At 40.1% G+C, this 23127-nt stretch overlaps 3 protein-coding genes across 4 annotated transcripts; 1 reads left to right on the top strand and 2 right to left on the bottom strand.

Annotated features, from left to right (window-relative positions):
* Positions 1-910: 910 nt before the first annotated feature.
* Positions 911-9214, top strand: mmp23bb (matrix metallopeptidase 23bb). The gene is made up of 8 exons (XM_066685728.1): positions 911-987; positions 3546-3673; positions 4350-4489; positions 5600-5767; positions 5989-6153; positions 6904-7014; positions 8031-8157; positions 8374-9214. Exons 1-8 carry the CDS (start codon positions 937-939, stop codon positions 8567-8569), a joined length of 1086 nt encoding a protein of 361 aa, XP_066541825.1. The 5' UTR covers positions 911-936; the 3' UTR covers positions 8570-9214.
* Positions 9215-11365: 2151 nt separating this feature from the next.
* pcyt1ab (phosphate cytidylyltransferase 1A, choline b) lies at positions 11366-18467 on the bottom strand. Of its 2 annotated transcripts, none has more exons than XM_066684366.1 (9): positions 18238-18467; positions 17131-17246; positions 16506-16602; positions 15964-16080; positions 14598-14749; positions 14362-14440; positions 14112-14254; positions 13854-14042; positions 11366-13420 (listed from the first exon to the last, which is right to left on the bottom strand). In XM_066684366.1, exons 1-9 carry the CDS (start codon positions 18242-18244, stop codon positions 13223-13225), a joined length of 1098 nt encoding a protein of 365 aa, XP_066540463.1. In that variant the 5' UTR covers positions 18245-18467; the 3' UTR covers positions 11366-13222. The 2 variants fall into 2 exon arrangements, with proteins under 2 accessions (XP_066540463.1, XP_066540462.1); XM_066684365.1 differs by lacking the exon at positions 18238-18467 and adding an exon at positions 17384-18219.
* Positions 18468-19586: 1119 nt separating this feature from the next.
* Positions 19587-22508, bottom strand: serp1 (stress-associated endoplasmic reticulum protein 1). The gene is made up of 3 exons (XM_066685274.1): positions 22304-22508; positions 21486-21561; positions 19587-20213 (listed from the first exon to the last, which is right to left on the bottom strand). Exons 1-3 carry the CDS (start codon positions 22385-22387, stop codon positions 20173-20175), a joined length of 201 nt encoding a protein of 66 aa, XP_066541371.1. The 5' UTR covers positions 22388-22508; the 3' UTR covers positions 19587-20172.
* Positions 22509-23127: the final 619 nt, after the last annotated feature.

Genomic DNA, 23127 nt, shown 5'->3' with positions numbered 1-23127 from the left:
TTCCCATACCCCCCCCCCCCCCCCCCCCCCGAAACGTGTACTCTTTTTCACCTTCTTAGATCTGGTCACCCTAACAAAATCCATTCTTGTGATTTAGACACAGACCCAGTAACGTAAGCAGGAAATTACCAACTCATAAACCAATCCCATTAAAACAGGCACTACAACCAGCCAATCCCAGCTGAGGCGGCAGGACAATTAGCCAATCCCAGCAGATGAAGCGGAACCGTTATTCAGCCTCAGCACAGGAGACACGGTATTTAGACACTCCAAACAGAGGCGGTGTGGTAATATTATTAACGGTGGTGTATAATGTTAGTAGACAGTTCTTGCACAGGGAAAACGAACAATTATCCAGTACCTGGACGGTTGAAGGTGCAATTAGCCAATCCCAGGAGCAGGCGGAAACCACCAGCCAATCGCAGCACAGGAGGCGGGGTTTGTCTTAAGGCGGGTGGGAAAAGAAACGGTGCGTCTGCACTTCAGCTCAGAGGAGGAAAGTTGAGATGTAAGAGAAGAAAGAGCAGAGCTGCTGGGAATTGGAAGCTAGAGAAACTCTGGAGGAGAAATGCGAGCTTGGAGGAGGAATGCAGAGAAGATCTGCGTGGCTCTGAGAGGAAACACGTGTCAGCTTTTCTTCTTTCTCTCTTTCTTTTCTCTGTTTTGTGCATGAGCAGTTTTTCTGGCAGTGGGACTGTGTCACAGACGGAGAAAGTGTGTGTTCTCCGGACAGATGCTCCTGGGCTTCTTCAGCTTCCAGAACAAGGGCCCTTCTGGACTTTAATGAGTTCTGAGGCACATGTGGGCTTTTTGAAGTGGACTTAAGAGTGTGTGTTGTTCTGAGGAGACTCTAAAGGAGTGTGTGTGTGTGTGTGTGTGTGTGTTGGGATGAGCTGGGTTAGGACTGGACTGCTGCCTTTGGCACTGTTGGTGTTCATGGTGCTTCTAAACTGGACTGAGGGCATCAGTCTAAGTAAAAGAGAACCAGTAAGTGACCATTATCTCATACTTTATTAAAATCTTCAACTCTATTGACTGTTGTTAGTGAAAATGAGTGAAATCATGTTATTAACAAGCCTCAACAAACAAAACATATATATAATATGGTCTGTTATATACAGGAAAATAACAAATCTATTTAACGGTGCATTAGAATTGTGCAGAAACCTCTAAAGATGTGTTCTCAGCTTCAAATCCAAACATCCCCCAAACCTTCATTCATATGACGGGCTGTACCCAAACTTCTGCACACGAGTTGATTGTCCTGAGTCTGTTTTTAATGTATGGTGTTTCCCGAATGTGTGGCGACAGGGTTATGATGTGGCAGCGAGAACAGCTTTGGAAAGAGATCACATCGGCAGAAGTTATTTTAAATTTTAAATTCGACTGAGACTGCGTCTCAGATTTCTGGGGCCGTGTTTGTGTGACGCTGGTCGTAACAGCCTTGAAAGCATTTCCCAGACATTTTTGTTTATGTACAGTGTACGTCAACCCTTAGACACTAACAGGAATAAATAGAGACCACCACAGAAAACTCTCAAAACACCATGATATATAAGTGCGGGAGCATTGATAAACAAACGAGGCCAATCCTCTGACACAAACAATGGAACGGAGGAAAAAACAATGGAATCCTCGTAAATGACACTGTTTACTAAAATGCAGAAATGTAAACACAATTCAGGTCAAAATGACTTCCTTAGGAAAAAGTAGAGAAAAGCATCTCTTTAAAGCAACACGTTCCACAATAATGGAAGGATATCAGAAACAACCAAATGGCTTGCAAAGACGTATAGATTAATACATGTGGAGTATGCAGCTGTAAAAGTTTCCCGTGCACTAGCAGCGCTGTGTGGAAGCTGTGAAATATCTGGAGTAAAAACATGGGATGACGAGAGAAAGGGGGGGAACGTCCTGAAGGTCATATGGAGGAAGAGGAGGAGGGGGGGGGGAGTGAGGTTTACCTCCTTTTCTTCACGTGTAAGTGACAGATATTTCAGCATTGGAAAGGAGCTCTAGTATCAAGTGAGGACAGAGTGGTCAGGATCGAGAGGAGGTGGGACAGAGGGAATGAAGAAAGGGTGTGGGGACAGTGAGGGAAAGAAGTGAGAGTGGTGACAAAAGAATTTGGGAGAGGGCTCAACATCAGAGCAGCGGTACTTCATTGTGTTGTTGTGTCTGTGTAAAGTTTAGACTATGATTAGCTTTGGCCCGTTTTTCTCTCTGTGGTTAACCTCTTTAGCTTTTCACCTCTTTTCCCTTTTTTCCATTGACCTCTTTTAGCATTTTTCCCTCTTGTGGTTAAGCTCTTTGTCCCCATCCACACGACCGGAGATACACATCTGCTTCCAGTGAAATGTCTTGGTGTGCAGAGTTATTCTTTTCTACTGAAAGTAGCAATAATGAAGGAGCATCAGAGACATCAGCTTCAATCTCTTACAATACACAACAGCTTTGAACACTATGGACTTGTTAACCCCACTGCAGCGTGATAAATGATGAATGACGTAGCATTTTTTATTCAGTTTCCCATAAAATAGTTTTAAGTATGAATTAATCATTTTTCAGTGTCGTAGGAAAAAATCGGAAAGCATTTCTCCAGATGACAGAATACATTTTGATTGGTCGTATGTGAATTTATTATAAATACAAATGTATAAATCGAAACCCCATTTATGAATTTTTTTTTTTTGTAAATATTTTCCATGGGCAAAAATGTAATAAAGAGGAAAGGTCACGTGACACAGTAATAAACACACATCTTTTCCACTTCAATTTTTTTTTTCAAGTTGCTCAGTGAACACATTGGAAACTTTTCTTTGTGCAGACACAGGGAGAACACACCACACTCCTCACAGACAGTCACCCGGAGGAAACCCACGCAGACACAGGGAGAACACACCACACTCCTCACAGACAGTCACCCGGAGGAAACCCACGCAGACACAGGGAGAACACACCACACTCCTCACAGACAGTCACCCGGAGGAAACCCACGCAGACACAGGGAGAACACACCACACTCCTCACAGACAGTCACCCGGAGGAAACCCACGCAGACACAGAGAGAACACACCACACTCCTCACAGACAGTCACCCGGAGGAAACCCACACAGACACAGGGAGAACACACCACACTCCTCACAGACAGTCACCCGGAGGAAACCCACACAGACACAGGGAGAACACACCACACTCCTCACAGACAGTCACCCGGAGGAAACCCACGCAGACACAGAGAGAACACACCACACTCCTCACAGACAGTCACCCGGAGGAAACCCACACAGACACAGGGAGAACACACCACACTCCTCACAGACAGTCACCCGGAGGAAACCCACGCAGACACAGGGAGAACACACCACACTCCTCACAGACAGTCACCCGGAGGAAACCCACGCAGACACAGAGAGAACACACCACACTCCTCACAGACAGTCACCCGGAGGACGCATGCAGAGTTTGTATCTATGTGTTTATTTGAAATTTAGTGCGTTAATAAAGTGTCCATCACATTTGTCTTTCTGTAATGACCATTTAGGAGATTTTTTTGCCACTTCTTGACCCCACGGATGGACATGGAGAGCTGAGAGCACCACTGACCCGAGTCAAACGCTATGCCATCAACCCTCTGGGATACAAGTGGGAGCACTTCAACATCTCATACAAGTCAGTCTGAGGGATTCTAACACTACTGGAGCTGCAGTAGTGTTAAAAAAATTGAAATGATAAGTCTTACTTATAAGAACTAGGTATATTGACAAGATTAATGATTATTTCATTTGATTAGACATAATTTTGCAGTGTGGACAGAATCAAAGTTTAAAAGAATGTGCCAAAATCAGCTTATTTACACAGAAAAATGCGACTGTTTATGAAGCTAATATTGGCGTTATTCAGCAGCGTCTTTTATGAATTTTTTGCTCCTTAAACAGGTGATAATGCATCTCTTTCACTCTGAGACACTCCTCAAAGAAGAATATATTGGCTTCATCGGTGCTGTCAGAGATGACAGTGCTTCAGTTTAGAATGTTTCCTTAATCTCTGATGACACATTACAGTAGATATATCTATTACAGTAGATATAAATATTCATATTTTAAGCTGATCAAAAATGTAAGTTCTTTTAGGATAATACAAAATAGTCAGAAAAAAAGTTTCTCAAAAAATACCTTTGTTTTGATGCAGGTTTGTTGTGACAGTAACCAATACCTCTTCACACAGTTATCAAAAACCGGGGTGTTTTATCATATCACCATATCTATAAAGTATCATTAATCATGCAGCTTTAATTTACATGCAGGTCATACCTTTAATAAACAGAGAAATTCTCTCTGCCTTAAAGGATAACAAAGTTCCCCAACACTCTGAATAAAGATGACACACGCAAAGCCATCAGCATCGCCTTCACCAAGTGGAGTGACGTCTCACCTTTAACCTTCACCGAAATCACTGACCCCAGCAAGACCGCTGACATCATCATTGGTGAGTTACAGTAACAAGAAAATAATGTACGATTGTGAAACGTTCGAATAATACTGTTACCGAAACAGATCTCAATTTTTGTAATTTTCTTTACGTAATTGGTCAGTCTAATGTTGTTTATTGAGTGTTAAAATTTCATAAAAAACTGACAATATAAATGCTTCAGATTTGTTTGGAATATGGTGGTGCAGCAGGTAGGTGTCGCAGTCACACAGCTCCAAGGGCCTGGAGGTTGTGGGTTCGAGTCCCGCTCCAGGTGACTGTCTGTGAGGAGTGTGGTGTGTTCTCTCTGTGTCTGCGTGGGTTTCCTCTGGGTGACTGTCTGTGAGGAGTGTGGTGTGTTCTCCCTGTGCCTGCGTGGGTTTCCTTCGGGTGACTGTCTGTGAGGAGTGTGGTGTGTTCTCCCTGTGTCTGCGTGGGTTTCCTCCTGGTGACTGTCTGTGAGGAGTGTGGTGTGTTCTCCCTGTGTCTGCGTGGGTTTCCTCCGGGTGACTGTCTATGAGGAGTGTGGTGTGTTCTCTCTGTGTCTGTGTGGGTTTCCTCCGGGTGACTGTCTGTGAGGAGTGTGGTGTGTTCTCCCTGTGTCTGTGTGGGTTTCCTATGGGTGACTGTCTGTGAGGTGTGTGGTGTGTTCTCTCTGTGTCTGCGTGGGTTTCCTCCGGGTGACTGTCTGTGAGGAGTGTGGTGTGTTCTCCCTGTGTCTGTGTGGGTTTCCTCCGGGTGACTGTCTGTGAGGAGTGTGGTGTGTTCTCCCTGTGTCTGTGTGGGTTTCCTCCGGGTGACTGTCTGTGAGGAGTGTGGTGTGTTCTCCCTGTGTCTAATACTATTACTTCTACATATTATAGTATTTGATAATTTACTGCAACAAAGGGAATAAACAGCCTTAAACTTTTTCTTCATTTCAGAAGAAATGTTAGGCATATAGGTGGCCATCTTCTTAGATATTTTTATGTATCTGATGCCTTTATAAAGGCATAGATCAAACAGATGATGTAGCTCATTCATTTCATTAAACGTAAGAACTTCTTAAACTCTCTAATTAGCCCCAGATCTGCTGTTTGTTGCTGAAATACAAGGTCTCATGTCTGTGTGTGTTTTATGGTGATCCAGGCTTCTACACCTATAATCACACAGACTGCTGGTGGTCTCCTCTGCACCCCTGTTTTGATGGACTCAATGGAGAGCTGGCCCATGCCTTCCTGCCCCCCCGAGGAGAGATTCACTTTGATAATCACGAGTTCTGGATCCTTGGCAAGTCTCGCTTCAGCTGGAAACAAGGTAGCACCAGGCAGACCTCCATCTGTAGTGTGTGGAAGAGTGTAGCACAGTAATTATGCTCACTTTAGGAGATTTGAGCATGCAGAGTAATCAGGATGTTTGAATAATCTGTGAACATTATCGTTTAACTGAAACATTTTACACAGTGCTGGTTTATATTTATATTACAGTTACATCACTTTGTATTTCTCTGATACGCTGTTTAACACCTCTCTGTTCAGGTGTGTGGCTAAATGACCTGGTGCAGGTGGCTGCTCATGAGATCGGACATGCTCTTGGACTGTGGCACTCACGGGACCCCGGTGCGTTGATGCACCCCAATGCCACCTACACGGGTCAGCGCAACATAGCCCAGGATGACATCTGGGGCATTCAGCGGCTTTACGGTAAACAAGGACCTCACTTCACATCAGCGCTATGGCAGAGACGTCATGGATTAACATGCACACTATAGAAATTATGCTCTTATTATAGAAACATTGGACTGTAATAGGAATATATACACAGGACAAAATGTATCAGGTTTGGAACCAGATACCAGTGCCAGATATTGTCTAAAGCCTGTCGCTGAGAATGTCAGCTTAGAACAGGAGGTCCTTTACTGGTCATAATGCTAGCTACAGAATTGCTAACGTAGCTTCAGTGATATCACGTCTGTTATTGGCCCCAGAATCACAACTTTATACTAAATATCTTAACTTTTATTATGAGAAATTAGAATGTAATATTTTTGCCATGTCATTTTAGGCCACATCTATTGGTTCCTTATAAAATGGCATTTTTATTTTATTCTCCACCTGAAGCTGGTTCATGAATTAACCTGAAATCACCACTTGTTTTAATATTTTCCAACAGTTTCTTGAAGGAGGTGTGGAGTAGTGTGTATGCCACTCTTGCCTTTATGTTGCTATGATGAATAAAGGTGACTGTGTGTATGTTTCTTTGGTACAGTATTCCACCGTATCCATCAGCATGGTGTGAAAGCCCTCTTTTGTCCAGTTTATCAGTTTATCTCAGGCCCGTCTGCCAGAGAACTCTTAGACAGTTCCTCTGTGGTTCTGTGAGGAATGTGTTCATATTCTGTTACAGGTTACTGTGTGTGTGTGTGTGTGTGTGTGTGTGTGTGTGTGTTTCAGGCTGTATGGATAAGAAGCGAGTGTGTGACCCCTGGGCTCGGTTAGGATTCTGTGAGAGGAGGCGGAGCTTCATGAAGAAATACTGCCCTCAGCGTTGTGATCTGTGTTATGGTACTATGCTAAAAATGTTCAATGTCTGTGGTGTGCTAAGGTGTAAAACAAGGGTCATCAGTCTTATCCTTATATGGCAGGTGTGGCTGCAGGCTTTCATTCCAGTCACGCAGGAGCAGACACTGTTTAACCAACCAGTTGTTTAATTGTTTAGTTAATTAAACAAGTGGAATCAGGTGTGCTTCTGCTTTATGCAAATGAAAACCTGCAGCCACACCAGATAAGACTGTGGATAAGATTGATGATCCATTTTCTAAAAGGACTTTGTATAGACTTAATAAAGTGCCTCAGTCACCAAGAGGAAACCCACACAGACACAGGGAGAACACACCACACTCCTCACAGACAGTCACCCGGAGGAAACCCACGCAGACACAGAGAGAACACACCACACTCCTCACAGAGCTAACATTATAAATTAAGGAAATTATAAATTACATAAATTTAATAAATTACGGACAAAGCCAAATAGTTTGCGACCAATGTTCTTCAAGGAGTTGCTGCATATACCTACACCTTATACTGTAAAACCACTAGTACCCACAAGTATACATGAAGATTGCCTGCACACATTGGTAGGTAAATTTGCTACTCAATTGTGTCCAGAGGTGTGTATGTGTGGGTGTGTGATGCCCTGCGATGGACTGCCCACTCCAGGGTGTGCTCCCGCCTTGTGTCCAATGATTCTGTGTAGGCTCCGGACACACAGCAACCCTGAAAAAATGAATATGTGATTCTCTCATAGAAAATAACTCCATTAAAAGGTAATAATATAACAATGTAATAAATAACCTTTGGATGACTTTATTTATTATAAAAATATTAATTAAAATGTTTGTTCTTTTAATAGGTGAAGGCCAGTGATTAGAATAACTTCTAAAATAAAAAATCACTTTTGTACAAATATGTCTACGATGATTGACTTATTTGGCGTAAACTCTCTAAATTAGATTTGTTGCTAAACCATTGTTTTAGAAACATTTTAAAGTTTGTGAATGTGTGCTGTGACCCCTCAGAGCCACCAGACGCTGTGTCCACTCCAACACCTCCTCCTCCAAACGTCAAGGTCAAGGTGGTCCCTCGAGGGAAAGTGGTGGGCTTCAGATGTGGGACAAAAAACACAAAAGTGCCTCCAAAAGTCAGGTAGAGCACAGAGTCCCTCAGAACTATGGCACACTATAAGTATAGGATATACAATGCTACGCTTCATGGCTATGTGTGCAAACACCAGCTACTCCAATATTTCTTCTGTAATGAAGGCTATTATTTGGGAGTTTGTCCGACTTTCCTGAACTTACAGCCTCTTTTGTCTTCAACTACCATTTCCAATGATTCGTTTGATTGTTTGTGTGTTCACAGCTGGTACAAAGATGGAGAGCAGCTGTTGACCTCTATTCCTGGATACATCGTCATCAAAGACCGTGACCTACGGATCGTGGCCAACGAGTTTAATGAAGGAACTTATACCTGCAGGATCCACCGCCGTGGGAGTGTGGTCTCGGCAAACTCCTGGAACATCAGGCTCAAACCAGAACACACTTCCAACAACAGCTGATAAACGTCAGACTCAAACCAGAACACACTTCCAGCAGTAAACCTGAACACACCAACAAAAAACGTCGAACTCAAAGCAGACCATGCCTCCAACAACAGCTAATGAACAGAGAGGGGATGAGGACTCAAGCACTTGCACTACCTCCAGCACATAAATCCACTAAACTCTCCTTACATCACATGCGTAACACCAACATTAAATCACGTAGACCACGGTGGCCAAAAGTTTATTGACACTGGCTCATCCAAAATTACTTCTGAAATGAAGGCTGTTGAGGGTAGTTTGCCATTTTTTCTGTAGCAACACCCTCTACTCTTCCAGCAGAACATTGCTGTGAGGATTTGATTGCATTCTGCCATGTGAGTATCAGTGAGGTCAGTTACTGACCAATGTAAAACACCAACACCAGCTCAGTCTCTCCAGAAAACACTGTTCCACTGATCCACCGCCTAAAGCCAGAGGAGTTTTATAACCCTATGCTTACATTTGGCACTGGGCACGGTGACTTTAGGCTTATGGGTGGCTGCTTCTATGCATTATATATAATTTGTAATGATTTTCTATAGACATCAAGCTGTGCAGGCACAACTGCACCTCTGTGGCCACTATATGTGCATTTAAAACCAGCAGAATTCACTGATTATAAGAGGTTTTTACAATTTTTTGGACATGAACTGTACATCCTCAATGAGTGGGACAAGTCATGGAGAAAACTGACACTGGGTCAGTTTCTTAGACAGGGATTAAACCAAGTTTTAGATTATGTTTTCCTTTTAATATAGAACCTCTTTTAAAATTGCTGTGTAGTTCAGGACTAGGCTTAATCCCTGTTCTGGAAACTGAGGTTTAGAGACGTGTGGTTCACATGCTGCAAAATAATGGCTGGATACTGTAGCATTTATGTTGATATATGTTATCTGATATTTTTTTTGTTTCAGTACTGAATAGGACTTTGACTTGGTATAGCATCAAAACGACTCAGCGAAAGCTGAAAATGATGTTTTATTTATATTTGTATATTGGCTGATTTATTATATTTTGTATTCCTTTTTAGCAGTTTCCTAAAATGACTGACTTTTGTCTGTTTTTGTTTCATTTTATATAAAACACAGATTTAATTTAAACTAGTTCCAGATCCAGTAGATGGACTGCCAGTGTCTCCAGTAGTTGTGAACTTCTAAGGAATCTTTTGTAACACTTCACTGTAGGTCTACAGACAGCCCAAGCCTTTCATGACAAGTCATATATACATACATAAAAAATCTATAAAGGCTTTTTTCAACAAACAGCAGATGTCAAAACACTTTTCATTCATTATCTGTAAGAGCACCCAGAGGAAACCCACGCGGACACAGGGAGAACACACCAGCTCCTCACAGACAGTCACCCGGAGGAAACCCACGCAGACACAGGGAGAACACACCACACTCCTCACAGACAGTCACCCGGAGGAAACCCACGCAGACACAGGGAGAACACACCACACTCCTCACAGACAGTCACCCGGAGGAAACCCACGCAGACACAGGAAGAACACACCACACTCCTCACAGACAGTCACCCGGAGGAAACCCATGCAGACACAGGGAGAACACACCACACTCCTCACAGACAGTCACCCGGAGGAAACCCATGCAGACACAGGGAGAACACACCACACTCCTCACAGACAGTCACCCGGAGGAAACCCACGCAGACACAGGGAGAACACACCACACTCCTCACAGACAGTCACCTGGAGGAAACCCATTGCGACACTACCTGCTGTGCCACCGTGCCGCCCATGTCAAAACACTTTCTAAGATAAATGATGCTTATGAGATTAAGCCAATATAGAAGACTAAGCCAGCTGTCAGTTGAAGGCTAATGCATATGAACAACCTACAGTAAAGTATTACAGAAACCTTTTAATTCATTGACCATCCAGTGATACATTTACATTTGATAAACGAGTAAACTCAGTGTTGATCTGCTTCCTGTGAGTTTCAGTCACACTATGCTTTCACATGCTTTAGCCTCTGCCTTTGTTTCTCGGTGCTTGGTACTAAACAGCCATTAAGAACATTAACCCAGATCCTTTCATTACTGTACTTTTAGGGCAGCAATAACAAGCTCAGCTTGCAGACAAACAGAATACAGGACAGGGTTAATGAGGACACACACTGTGGCCTATAAAAGCATGGCATACGGATCTGCTGCAGACATAACAATGACAAAGAAATCTCAGCTCATTTTCATTTTGGTTGATGTTTCAAGCACATAGTAGTTTTGGCATTATGTATTTTGTGTTTTTTAAAAGGGACACACTCCATTTATAAACAAACCGTTTATAAACGTCGTGTCATTGGAAAGTGCTAGTCTTTTTGTTCTCAGAAACCCAGCAGTATGTGCTATTTGTCTAGAAGTCTTTAGGCATGTGACTGTAGAAGAACAACTACCGTCGCATCAGGCTCTAAAACGCATACAGGTTCCCACAGCACATTGTTTTAACTTTGTCTCTTTGCTAAGCACAAGTAATGTAAACATTAATGAGGCAAATCCTTTCCAAAAAGGCTGGGAGCAGGGCCACTGGGTTTAACTGGTGCCAAGGGGAAAAAAAAACTCAACAACTGCCTCCCCACACCCCCCACCCCAACCAAAAAAAAAAGCACCCCAAACAGCATCTCTAACACACACACACACATCCCATATAATAACAAGCCTTGATAGTATTGTATTAGTGTTCATGTGGGTGGGACTAATGAAACCAACAAAACACACATTTTGAATCTCAAAAAGAAAATGTAAACCTTATTTTATTGTGAAGAGAAATTAAAAGAGACACCGATCGTTAACAGGACAGTAATTAAATAGCTATGATACTACGTATTAAAATGGAACAAGTAATCTACAAATTAAACAAACAAACAAACAAAAAAACACATATTAAACAGTGCAGAGAAAAAGAAAAGACACAGTATGGCTTTCGCCCTCACAGTGGAATGATTCATGTGTTCTTTTTTTTTGTTTTTTGTTTTTTTTAAAGGAAGAAGGATCATCCTCTTCATCTTTGCTGAAATTCAATGTTGAAATTCCAGTGTTTTGCAGTGTTTGTCTGAACTGGGGCTGGAGGAAACTAATAAACCCAGCGGTGGGAGCGGTCCCAACAGTTTCCAGCGTCCCTGGAATCCGTCTGAAAATTAGGCTTCTGTTCAAGTATGAAAAGATCCAGACAATGGCCAGACAATGGGGCCGATGAGTATTGTGCTGTGATTTTTTTTTTGTTGGTCCTGTGTGCTAATGTGCATAACTGCCCAGGGTTTGTTTTTGTCAGAAAATGTTCCAAAAACCAAAAAGACAAAGTCTTTAGTGTAAATAACACTTTAGTGTAAGTCAATATTCACACCTACATTAATCTATTTAAGCCTAGGCATATCCCAACAAGCATAATAATAAACCCTGTGTTAGTTTATAACACTTGAAAGGAATGGCCTATGTCAGTGGCATAATAGTGTTATGAACCAAGACGTACACTAAAGTGTTACCAAAAGATTCAACAGTGCTGAGCCCACAATTGCATTCTTTTGTAGCACCTGCCAGGATGCTATCCTTGCCAGGATCCTACAAAGCTTGTCCAACCCAGCAACAGTTGCTATGAGAGAACGGCTTTGTAAGAACAGTACATGGTAGGACTGAAAGGAACGTTTCATCGCAAATTTTCTTACCAATATTGTGTCTGAAATGTTTAAACACACCTGAATGTCAACAAAGATTTCAGTAGACACTACCCTGACACCTGGTGGCTGAGATGTATAAGCGACTGCACACCAAGCCTAATTAAACATGGCCGCCACCAATGTGGGGGGACCCAAACTGTGGAGCATGAACTTGTTCATTCATGGCTCAAAAGTTTATATTGTACTTATATTGAAGTTGTTGGTGATATGAATGACGGATGGCTCCTTTAAGAATAATCTTAATGAATAACCTTAAGAATAAATGTTATTTGGTTAAATTTCCCAAATATATCAATTAAACATTAATTGTTCAGCGCTAGTTCATGGATCAGTCAATTTGATGGTTGCATAGTCTGTGCATTGTGTTTGGATCATACAGGATTTAATGCAAAAATCAAATAAAGCATGTGCTTTTAAAAATACTTAACAAAAATGTTGCTGAGACATAAATACATTTCTAGGAAACAAAAATAAAACTAAACTATACATTTGCCCTTAAAATAGTGGTTATGGTTGAAGAGAGAAGAAATAGGGTGGTATTGGCTGTGCCTGAATCCTTCTGACTAGACTCACACATTAATTTACTGGTTAGGTTGTGTGTAACAGGTTAGAACTCTGACAAAATGGCTTCTTTCAAAGAACACTGTCAGGTGGAGGATTAAAGTGACATTTTTTCTTTTTTTAATCCTATCACTACCTGCTGTGTGTGTATCATGGGATCAATTGCCACTACTGACTGAAAACACAAAGATTAAAAAACCTAGACGCCTACTGGCAGCTGCTTTTTATTAAAGGACAGCTGAGTTATTGTCTATCGTAACTGCAGCATGAAAATGAATGTTTATGAAAGATGAGTGCTTGATTCCTTGTGAATACCATCATAAAACAATCATGAGGGAGGGGAAAAAAAGAAAAGGTGCTGATGAATGTGAAGTATCTAGTCCTCCTCATCCTCACTGATGCTGTGTGCATCACTATAGTGAGGAGGGGAGCAGGAGGGAGAGGTTTTTGTAAAGAACGGAAGACGGAACGTGGGAGAAGGGGAGCGCTCCTCCCTCACTGGGCTACTGCTGGGACTTTGTCGCGGGCTGATGGCCTGCAGCATTCGCCCTTTACCTTCTTTCAGCATGTGCTTCTGAAAAACAGAGAGACAGCAGAAAAGTAAGACCGTTTATGATGTTGTCACTGTAAAAATAACATTGCAAACATATCACATTTTTTATAAAGGCTTGAGGCAAGAAAATAGAAGCATCTGTGGACGCTCAGCTTCTACTCCTCTGGGAAAACTTTACACTAGAGCTGGGACACTGCTGTAAAGATTTAATGGTATTTCGCCACAAATATATCAGTAGTCTGGAGCTGAGGTTTAATAACTTCTCATTACAACAGAAAATAAGCCAATTTCCGACACCAAAAACATCCTGGAGAACCAGTTATATTTGTGCTACTGGGAAAACAACTTAGACATAGTATTGGACATATTACTTTTCAGTTCAGAGAGGGCAGAAAAAGATTCTGAGCAGTCAATGGCTGAGTAGTGAGAGACGACGTAAAGCAGTCCTGCTCACCAGTGCCCCGTCTGGTCCAAACATCTGCAGGAAGTTTCCGATAAACTCTCGGGATTTCTCCTCCCACTTCTGTATGAGGTCGATGCTCTTCTCTTCCACCTTCTGCACAAACTCCTTACTCTTCTCCTCCACATCCCGAACCTTCTGCTTCACTTTGTCTACCCGCTCTTGGAGGTGGTACTTTTTCTCCTGTAAATTTTAGCAGTTGTTAGCATTATTCAGTGACCCTGCAAGATCGAAAGTCCTGTGTGAACTCACGTTGATGAAGCTGACGTTAAGCTCTTTGGCAGTGTAGCCTCTCTGTAGGTTACGTCTGACGTAAACATCATAGTCCCGGACGATGCGGGTAATTATGTCCGATGTAGAGATGCCCTCTGTTCTTTGCGTGGGAGCAAACATACCTTGGTGGTGGAGGAATATATGATTAGGTCTTCGTATTAATAAGACAGCCAATAGAAGGAACATAACATTACTGATGCAGTATAAAATGTGTATTTATACCACGTACCTGCTTCCTTTATGTGCTGGTAAACGTCATCACTCCCAGCTGAAACATACGGGATGTCATCATGGGCAACAAAGTCAATCTGTTTGGATGGAAAGATCACTCTGTAGTAATCATAGTGTAGTCGTGCACTGACTGTCGTGATGGACACATACTGATTTATTTGATTGATTTATTATCAGACACTGAATGTTTTGTTATCACTCTGTACACTGGAGGTTTTTTGACTTGTCACTCACTCTGTGATCGGCTAGAAATTCAGGCGTTAGTGTCCATGGTGCATCCCTGACCACTTCGTCCACATATCGACAGTGGCTCACAGCATCGTAACGTTCGTCTTCATTCATTACTGTGAATCCCTTGAGCTTGTGTGTCAAAGAATCGCTGCATACTGTAAAGCACAGAAAAATCACACCGACATTTTTATATTCAATTTTGAAAGGTCTTTGTTCAGAAGTTCAGTAGAGTGTTAATATACAACCCCAATTTCAAAAAACTGGAACGCCGTGTAAAATGCAAATAAATGTAAATAAAACCACAACGAAATCAAGACCATATTAAACTCCCTAATCCTGTGTGCATAGAATGAGGTCGACGGTCAAAATGCATGAAATCTTCAGCCGGCACTGCATTAAAAAGAGGCCTGATTCTGTACTGGATGCATGGGCTCAGGAACATTTCCAGAAATCACTGTCTGTGAACTCCACAAACTGCTAATTTGTCTTTAACTCCCAGGAATATTCACCAAATACCTGATCAAAAAATGATCTACAATATCACCAAATCCCAGTTCAATTCATTATCTGTAACCCTTATCCAGTTCAGGGTCACGGTGGGTCCAGAGCCTACCTGGAATCATTGGGTATAAGGTGGGAACACACCCTGGAGGGGGAGCCAGTCCTTCACAGGGCAACACACACACTCACACATTAACTCACACACTCACACCTACAGACAGTCACCCAGAGGAAATCCACGCAGACACAGAGAGAACACACCACACTCTTCACAGAAAGTCACCCGGAGGATACCCACACAGACACAGAGAGAACACACCACACTCCTCACAGACAGTCACCCGGAGGAAACCCATGCAGACACAGGGAGAACACACCACACTCCTCACAGACAGTCACCCGGAGGAAACCCACACAGACACAGAGAGAACACACCACACTCCTCACAGACAGTCACCTGGAGCGGGAATCGAACCTACAACCTCCAGGTCCCTGGAGCTGTGTGACTGCGACACTACCTGCTGCGCCACCATGCCCCCCCCAGCTTTTCTTCATTCATTCATTCATTCGGTGGGTCCAGAGCCTACCTGGAATCATTGGGCGCCAGCCTGGAGGGGGCGCCAGTCCTTCACAGGGCAACACAGACACACACACATTCACACCTACGGACACTTTTGAGTCGCCAATCCACCTGCAACATATGTTTTTTTTTGGGCTGTGGGAGGAAACCGGAGCACCCGGAGGTAACCCAGCTTTTCTTATTTAATTAACTTTTATTTGTAAAGAGATATTTTAAATGGATATTGTCATAAAGCAGGTTTATACCACCTTGAAGTATATGAGAGTGTCAAAGAACATTAAGTCTTACCGCCTACAATGAGATGAGTGTTGGGGAAAAGTCTCTTGGCCTGCATCAGAGCGCGGGCATGTCCAGAGTGAAACATATCAAAAATCCCATCAGCGTATACTCTTACTGGACGATTCTCTAAAGGGAAAACACACAGAAACAAAGATAAGAACAACAATTATACGATAGCTATAAACCTTGTGTCGTTTATATATTCACAGTTCATTAATCATTATTTACTGCGAAGCTCATAATGTGTCAGGGTAAAAAAAAATCAGTGGGTTAAAAAAGTCCCTCAGTTTAATAATCATTCCCTCAATTTACTAATGTGTTCTAACAATTTAACAGTTTGCATAGTTTAACAATGCCTTTTTTAATTTAAAGAATGGCCCCTTCATTGTAAAATGGCTAAAGCTAATGAGTCTTAGCACATTTATTCAATTTAACATAATGACACCAGTTAAATTGAGGGAAAATATATTAAAATGAGAAGTTGGCTTTAAAGCCAAATTTCTTACAGATTTAAAAAAAAAAGAAAAATATATTAATTAGGGTTTATTTGCCTGGTGTCCCCTGACGGGCTTCCTCTAAACTGAGACGAGCGTACTGAGTTCTCTCAACCTCCAGCTGATCAGAAAAGGGGGCGGGGTCTCTCAGGCCCTACAAGACAATCCAAACATCACAAACAATAACTTAGACTCATGTAGACTTTAAGGATTTACTAAACATGATGTGGATTCGTCATTTAATAATGTAAGCATTCTGGGAAAAAAACAAAGAATTATTAATTTCTAAATAACAACTGCTCTATTGTCAGTATTTTTTGGTCAAATTAACTCCCTTGAGACTTGATCGCTTTTGAACTATGGTAGATTATGGATATTAATATTTGTATAACATTATTATTTATGTTTTACAGTGTCCTCTGTCATTGAACCATTTACAGCTCTAAAATTTCATTTTATTTTCCTAGTCCTTGCCCAAATAATTTAAATTCCTCAAAATAGAAAGCGTTGGCATAATGTCATCATTTTATATATTTTTCTGCAAAAAAAACTTTATTTTTAAAATCATGATTTCCAAATTTTGAATGGAAGGGTATCTGAATATCAGACTTTGCCATAAATGTTCACCAGCAAATAAACAGCCACATTACATACTAATTATAGCTTTGACCACTCCACTCACCGACGTCCTTCGTGGGATTTTTCCACCTCGTCCTTCATCCCCTGCTTCTCCATTGGATCCCTCTCTTCTCCTTTTCCTGTTCGGCCCTGAACTATGTGAGCTATGTGCCTCCATGCCTGGATATGGAACACATTTCTTAGTTAAAATACTTTACCACTAGAGAGAGCTCTCATCAAAATACACATTTAATACACATTTACACATGCAGTAAAAAAACTGCAACAAATAAAAACATAAATCTGAATTCAATTACCTTTGGGATTGTACATTTTAATGAACCACAGTTATGAAACTGAATTATGAGCGGTGTTTTTATAAATGTATACATTCATAAATAAAGTGTTGATGTACATAAAAGTCCTGGAAACTATGTTGGAACCCAGCCTGGTAAAAATGTGATTGTCTCAGTGACGTCAGAAAAACGAGCATATTTCCATGTATCTGGCTATTCGTGATACAGACGTTATAAGAACTATTTCAGCTCTGCTTTTTGTACGAGAAAGGCTCATTCACATGTATCTGTCCTTAAAGGCACTGAAACACAGACGTGCTTGTGTAAAGCTTGTTTAACTTCTAGGGAAATGGTGAGTAAAATAGTCGTCTAAATATAAATTAGGATACATAAAATAGCAGCAATAACGTCAGAGTGGACACGTGATATACAAATTTGTCATAGACAACGTCAGTGTAAATGGGATTGGGGCCCTTTAACAGAAGATTGGAATTTCTGACGTGGCACAAGGAGTAGCTTTAACCTTGTATCCCCTGCTTCCTTTCACTTTAAACTTCCACTTTAATGGCTCCTCTGCTGTCTACACACTTTAACTAATTAAAGCCGGTCACGGGTAAAGAGACAGGAAAAAGCCAGGAGACAAACGATTAAATATCTGTTCCACTACTTGAGAACTCTTATTATGGGACGTCAGATTGCTAAGTTTAACTACCACTGAACAGCTAACTTTAAATATTTATTTATATTTAACTCTAGATGCGGGGTATATAAGCCCTATGTCTGTGTGGAGAATTTGTCTGACCACAGAGGGCTGTAAACAATAAAAATTTAGCATCAATAAATGTCCTGTGATAAACCGTAGAGCCGTTACTAACCCTCCATGAGCCGCCGCTTCAGAAGCAGAAGAGGAAGACGCCTTTACACTGAGCCGCACAGCGAAAAGAAATCATCAAATGACGTGTGTGTGTGCGTCATATATTTAAGAAAAGATAAGTAAAATATAGAAGAGTGTCTAACTACATTTTCCCACCCATTAAAAGCTCAGTTTTTATCCACAACGCCGCGCATTTCTGTCCTAAACCCGCACCTAGCACTACTGTTTTGACAGGTCCGCCGGAAATGACGAACCGACACGACGTCACGGGAAGATTAGCATATAGTTTTTTTTTCCTTACAATTTTCTGTATTATATTTTATTTTACACCAAACACATTTTCTAGCTGACATTAAAAATCAAATTTCTACAGAGGATGCATTTTGCACATTTTCAAGCAAATTATTTTTTATTAATTTGTCTAATAATCAGTTTTTGCTTATTTTGTGCTTTTTTGTGTTGTTGTATATATGCTTGAAGAAATATCATGCGTGAAATTAGAAGCCACTTGCATAGGTGAACCTCTCCGCTTTTCAAAGATTTAGAAAGGCAGAGTTTCTCGTGTCATAAATCTAAGGAACCAATCCCATCAATTTGCAGGACATGGCTTTCAAACGTCATGTGATTGGATAATGGTTCAGTGGAGACAGGATTAATAGCATATTCATTCATCCTGGTACACTGAATAAAGGCAAATGTGAAGAGTTGCATCTATGCTACATTTATTTTAATATAATTATTATTTTAAGCTGGAAATAACTTCTAATATTGATTCAAACATGAGGTTTTAAGCAGTTAATTGATCAGCACATGGGGACTAAAAGACATTTGATATTTACCCATAGAATGAAAAAACACAGCATAGGACAAATAGAACAAAAACTATTTATATACCAACACACATTTTCCAACCCCGCTTTATCCCTTGTCTTTATGTAGGCTGTTTATGGCTGCATGTTGTGTATATATCATTGTTGTCCAAAGAAAACTAAAAGGTGTATTACTACATCATTTGACCAGAGCAGCTGTCCTTCACACCATGTGAAAACTCCATGATGAATGGCTTAAGAGAAATGCTCAAAAACGCTACCTGGAATAAAACCTTTTTACATTGACTTCCATTGAAAATTGCATTTTTCCCCCTCTTCTCTTATAAAATTACTCTTTTGGAGATATGGTGGATTATATTATTTATATACTAAATTACCTCTGTTCTAATTTGGTGACCTGTTAATGTAACTTCACATTCTATTACTTATATGATTTTAAACAAAGCTCAAGAAAATAATGAAAAAAAAAAAAAGATGCAGCTGATCTGTAATTTTGTTTAACACATTTTTTATTTGTCAAACAACATTTAAGTGGAAAGTATATTATATAAACTCACTAGACTCCATCAGACAATAATACAGGTCAAAGAATACACACCATTATACTGAAGACAGGAATGTATGGAAGGTGCATTGTTTTTTCAAATAAACTATATTTAATTACACTGCATTGGCTCAAGAATAGTCATGTTAATATGACCTAAAGAAACCACACATTTTGGCACCTCTGCAAACTCAACATTTCAATGTTTACAAAGACAACTCATGGGCATAAAAGAAAAAAAAGAAAAAGAAAAGAAGAGACGGATGCAAAATTAAACCATTCAGTACGGTTATTGACAGAAAGGTTTGTGACCTGATCCAGCAGCAAACTTGGTTTTAAAAAGTTATGTAAGATATGGCTTGGCTGTTTTTTTTATGTTTCTCCCAAAATCTTTCAAACCTCCACACATTGTGTAAGGCATCAGACACTGGAAGTTTTGTGGCCACGGCAAATATATATTTTAAATAAGAGAAGTAGACATGAGGATTGGATAGATGACCTTCAGCTGTGTACACTGGAAAAAGAAAGAAAGGAATGCTGCAACAACAGTCCATTGGCTTTTTTACATTCCCATCCTGATGCTCTGAATGATCTGGAAAATAGCTGAAAAGAGAGAAACGGAAAGAGTCAAAAGTGATTCTTTGAAATGGTTTGATGTTTAATACGTACATATGTTGCAGTAAAATCAAATTACTATGAAAACTGCATGTACTAGTAAAGCCTTTACTCTTAAAATACCTGTCTCTGAATACCTGGTATTCACTATTTGATGTTTAACATAATTTAGAAGGGCACTGTCCCTTTATATTGTGTGAACATTTCATGATGTAATTTAATCATCACAACATTAACTGGAACAAAACCTTTCTACAAAAATTTGGATTCTTATTCCTGGAAAGTTACTGGAGACACTTAATTTTGTTCCCATAAAGGTGTTATCTAGTCGACTCAAATAACAGCATCATGATTTTGGATATTTGATCACCAAGATTGATTTTCTTTTTAGAGCTTTCATTTTGATTCGTTGATCATTAACGATGATGGATTAAATGCAAATGAAATTAAGAAAGACGAAAGGCTTTGTTAAGCTGTTTGACTGTCGCAACTCTTATCAGCAAAAATACCAATGAATTATATCATGCCTTTTAAAGAAAACCGCATTACTGGTTTCAGTGTTGAACACAAAGGAAGCATCTGTTTTGAGGTTAAACTTAGTAACCCAGGGTAATTACCAAACTGGTTTAGTTTGAAGTGGGACAAAAAGCAAATTGGCTGCTTCACGAAAAAAATGAACAAAGATCAAGGTTTGTTTATTGGATTGACATCAGAGCAAAAGACAAATGCACTTTGCCCTTTTTACAGAAATGTTTTTTTCTTAAAAATCGAAAAATCCAAACCTAGTCAATTGACCAAGACATGTTTTTTATCTGATATTTGCCTTTTCAATTATTTACTGGATCAGACACATGTGGCTAAGTAACATTTGAAGCAGATTACATCAGCTTTGTTGCTCCAAGACTTGTGATTGTTCACAGGAAGTTTTAACTTAAATTTAACAAGTTTTCTTGTGAAATTAGCCAAGGTTTGAGTCAGAAAAATACTAGCTTTTATTTGTAGATAAAGGGTGCTAATGTAACGACTTATTAATTGTTACTTACATTAGCCTAAAAACTCCAGCGACGGACATACGTCAGATACCCAACTTAACTGACCGTATCTGAGCATTGTGAAAAGGTGCTATATAAATTGAACTTATTATTACTTAAATCCTCAATTATGAGATAAATACAAAGGTTGGAAAAGACCTGCTGAATAAAACTATGCCTCGTATAAAAACAAGGCAATAAACAAGGTTCAAATCAGTTAGAAACTCACCTGATCCACACACTACAAAAACAAACAGCGCTAGAAGCCATGGCCCTACTGTTGCCTTGTCATCTGGTGCGCCTCTCTGCAATACAACACATAAAAGATGAAGAAATGAAGTTAACAATTGTGAAAATTTCTATTTCAATGCATTTCTATATTTCAAAGGATTTCTATTAATTACGAAAAAAACATTGCAGCTCCTGAAGTTACTGCAGATGTCCCTTTCATGTTTGGTTCTGCTTTTAAATTATATTCACATAAAAGTACATTTATGTAACAGTACTAGGTCATTTTTAATTAATACAAGGGTTAATAGTGTGTCTACGGCGTTGGATTAAATTTTGGCTCATATACATCAATCTTACATAGCTGTTTTGTCACAAGTGAAATAGGACAAAAAAAAGGAATCTACATGTTTTTAGCTTTAATAAATGTTTTAATACAACGACATTTTGATTTGAACATGTCTAGGAAGTTGGTTAAACTGTATGCTTAACTTCAACAACAATAATACCTATTAAAATGCATATATTAACAAAACAAAAACATTGACTTGATAATCAGCTTACAAAATAATGAACTGAAAGATTTGTGTAAAAACAATTAATACCAGAGTAACAGCATTGGAGCCGAGTTTGTAGCCTTATATTCAGTAAAATATAACGATTTTGCTTCATAAAAAGCACACAAACACACACACATAGGTACATAGTTAAATATAAAACAATAACTTTAGAAATATCTTCATAAACCTGACATAAGCTGTAGCACTAAGTGGCTGTTAGCAAGGCTAAGCTAGTGATTTCTCCACAGCTGGAACTTACCGTGGATTTGGCCACGTTTCCCCGCAGTGTGATGTTCTTGCTGTGTTTCTCGTTGGCCATACGTATCCTCTGCTTTGCCACCATTTTTTCTGAATTGAAATACTCCGGTAAACGAAGAGAAACCGCCTTTTCAGAAACGTTCGCTTCACTTTAATGAAGAACCCACTACGCCAACGATGCAGCTTCCACGGTACTCTCCGAGATGTCTACGTCAGCACAAAGAAAACCCCGCCCGCACACTTATTATGCCCAAACGGTAACGCCCACTTTTTTACTATGTATGAAATGCCCCTATCATAATTCGTCAGTGAACACACAAACCCCGCCTCGTTTTTCTAATTTGCATACACAGGCACCACCCCCCTTATTCCGTTGTCGTGGCGAACGCAGGTCGTATTTTGGGGAAGAGCTGAGTGTGTGTTTTAATTTATCGTTATCTACACACTTACTCAAATCACAGAAGGAATGTCCTTCTCTCAGGTTGTTTTCTGGCGAAAAATAAGCAATAGGGAAATTTAATTAATAGCATGTGTTATAATTCCACATATATACAAAAAAAAACTGCACTTATCAGGTCTTGGTTTAACTATTTTATTATTAAAAAAATAACTCTGCTCATTTTTAGACATAGGTATTTGGATTGTTAATTAATTCAACAATACGTTTGTGGAAATAATAAAACGAAAGTGAAAGAAAACAAAAAATAAATAATACATATCATCAACTAAAAGTTGGATATATTCACACGGCTCCTGCACACGTAGTCGCATAATCTTCATACCAGAGTTATATTAAAGGGTTAGCCACGTGGGCACATTTTTACT

The sequence above is a fragment of the Hoplias malabaricus genome, chromosome 11 (assembly GCF_029633855.1).
Source record: "Hoplias malabaricus isolate fHopMal1 chromosome 11, fHopMal1.hap1, whole genome shotgun sequence".
NCBI classification, from domain to species: Eukaryota; Metazoa; Chordata; class Actinopteri; order Characiformes; family Erythrinidae; genus Hoplias; species Hoplias malabaricus.
The sequence above is the reverse complement of the archived record's forward strand: the minus strand, read 5'-3'. Positions and strand labels throughout refer to the sequence as shown.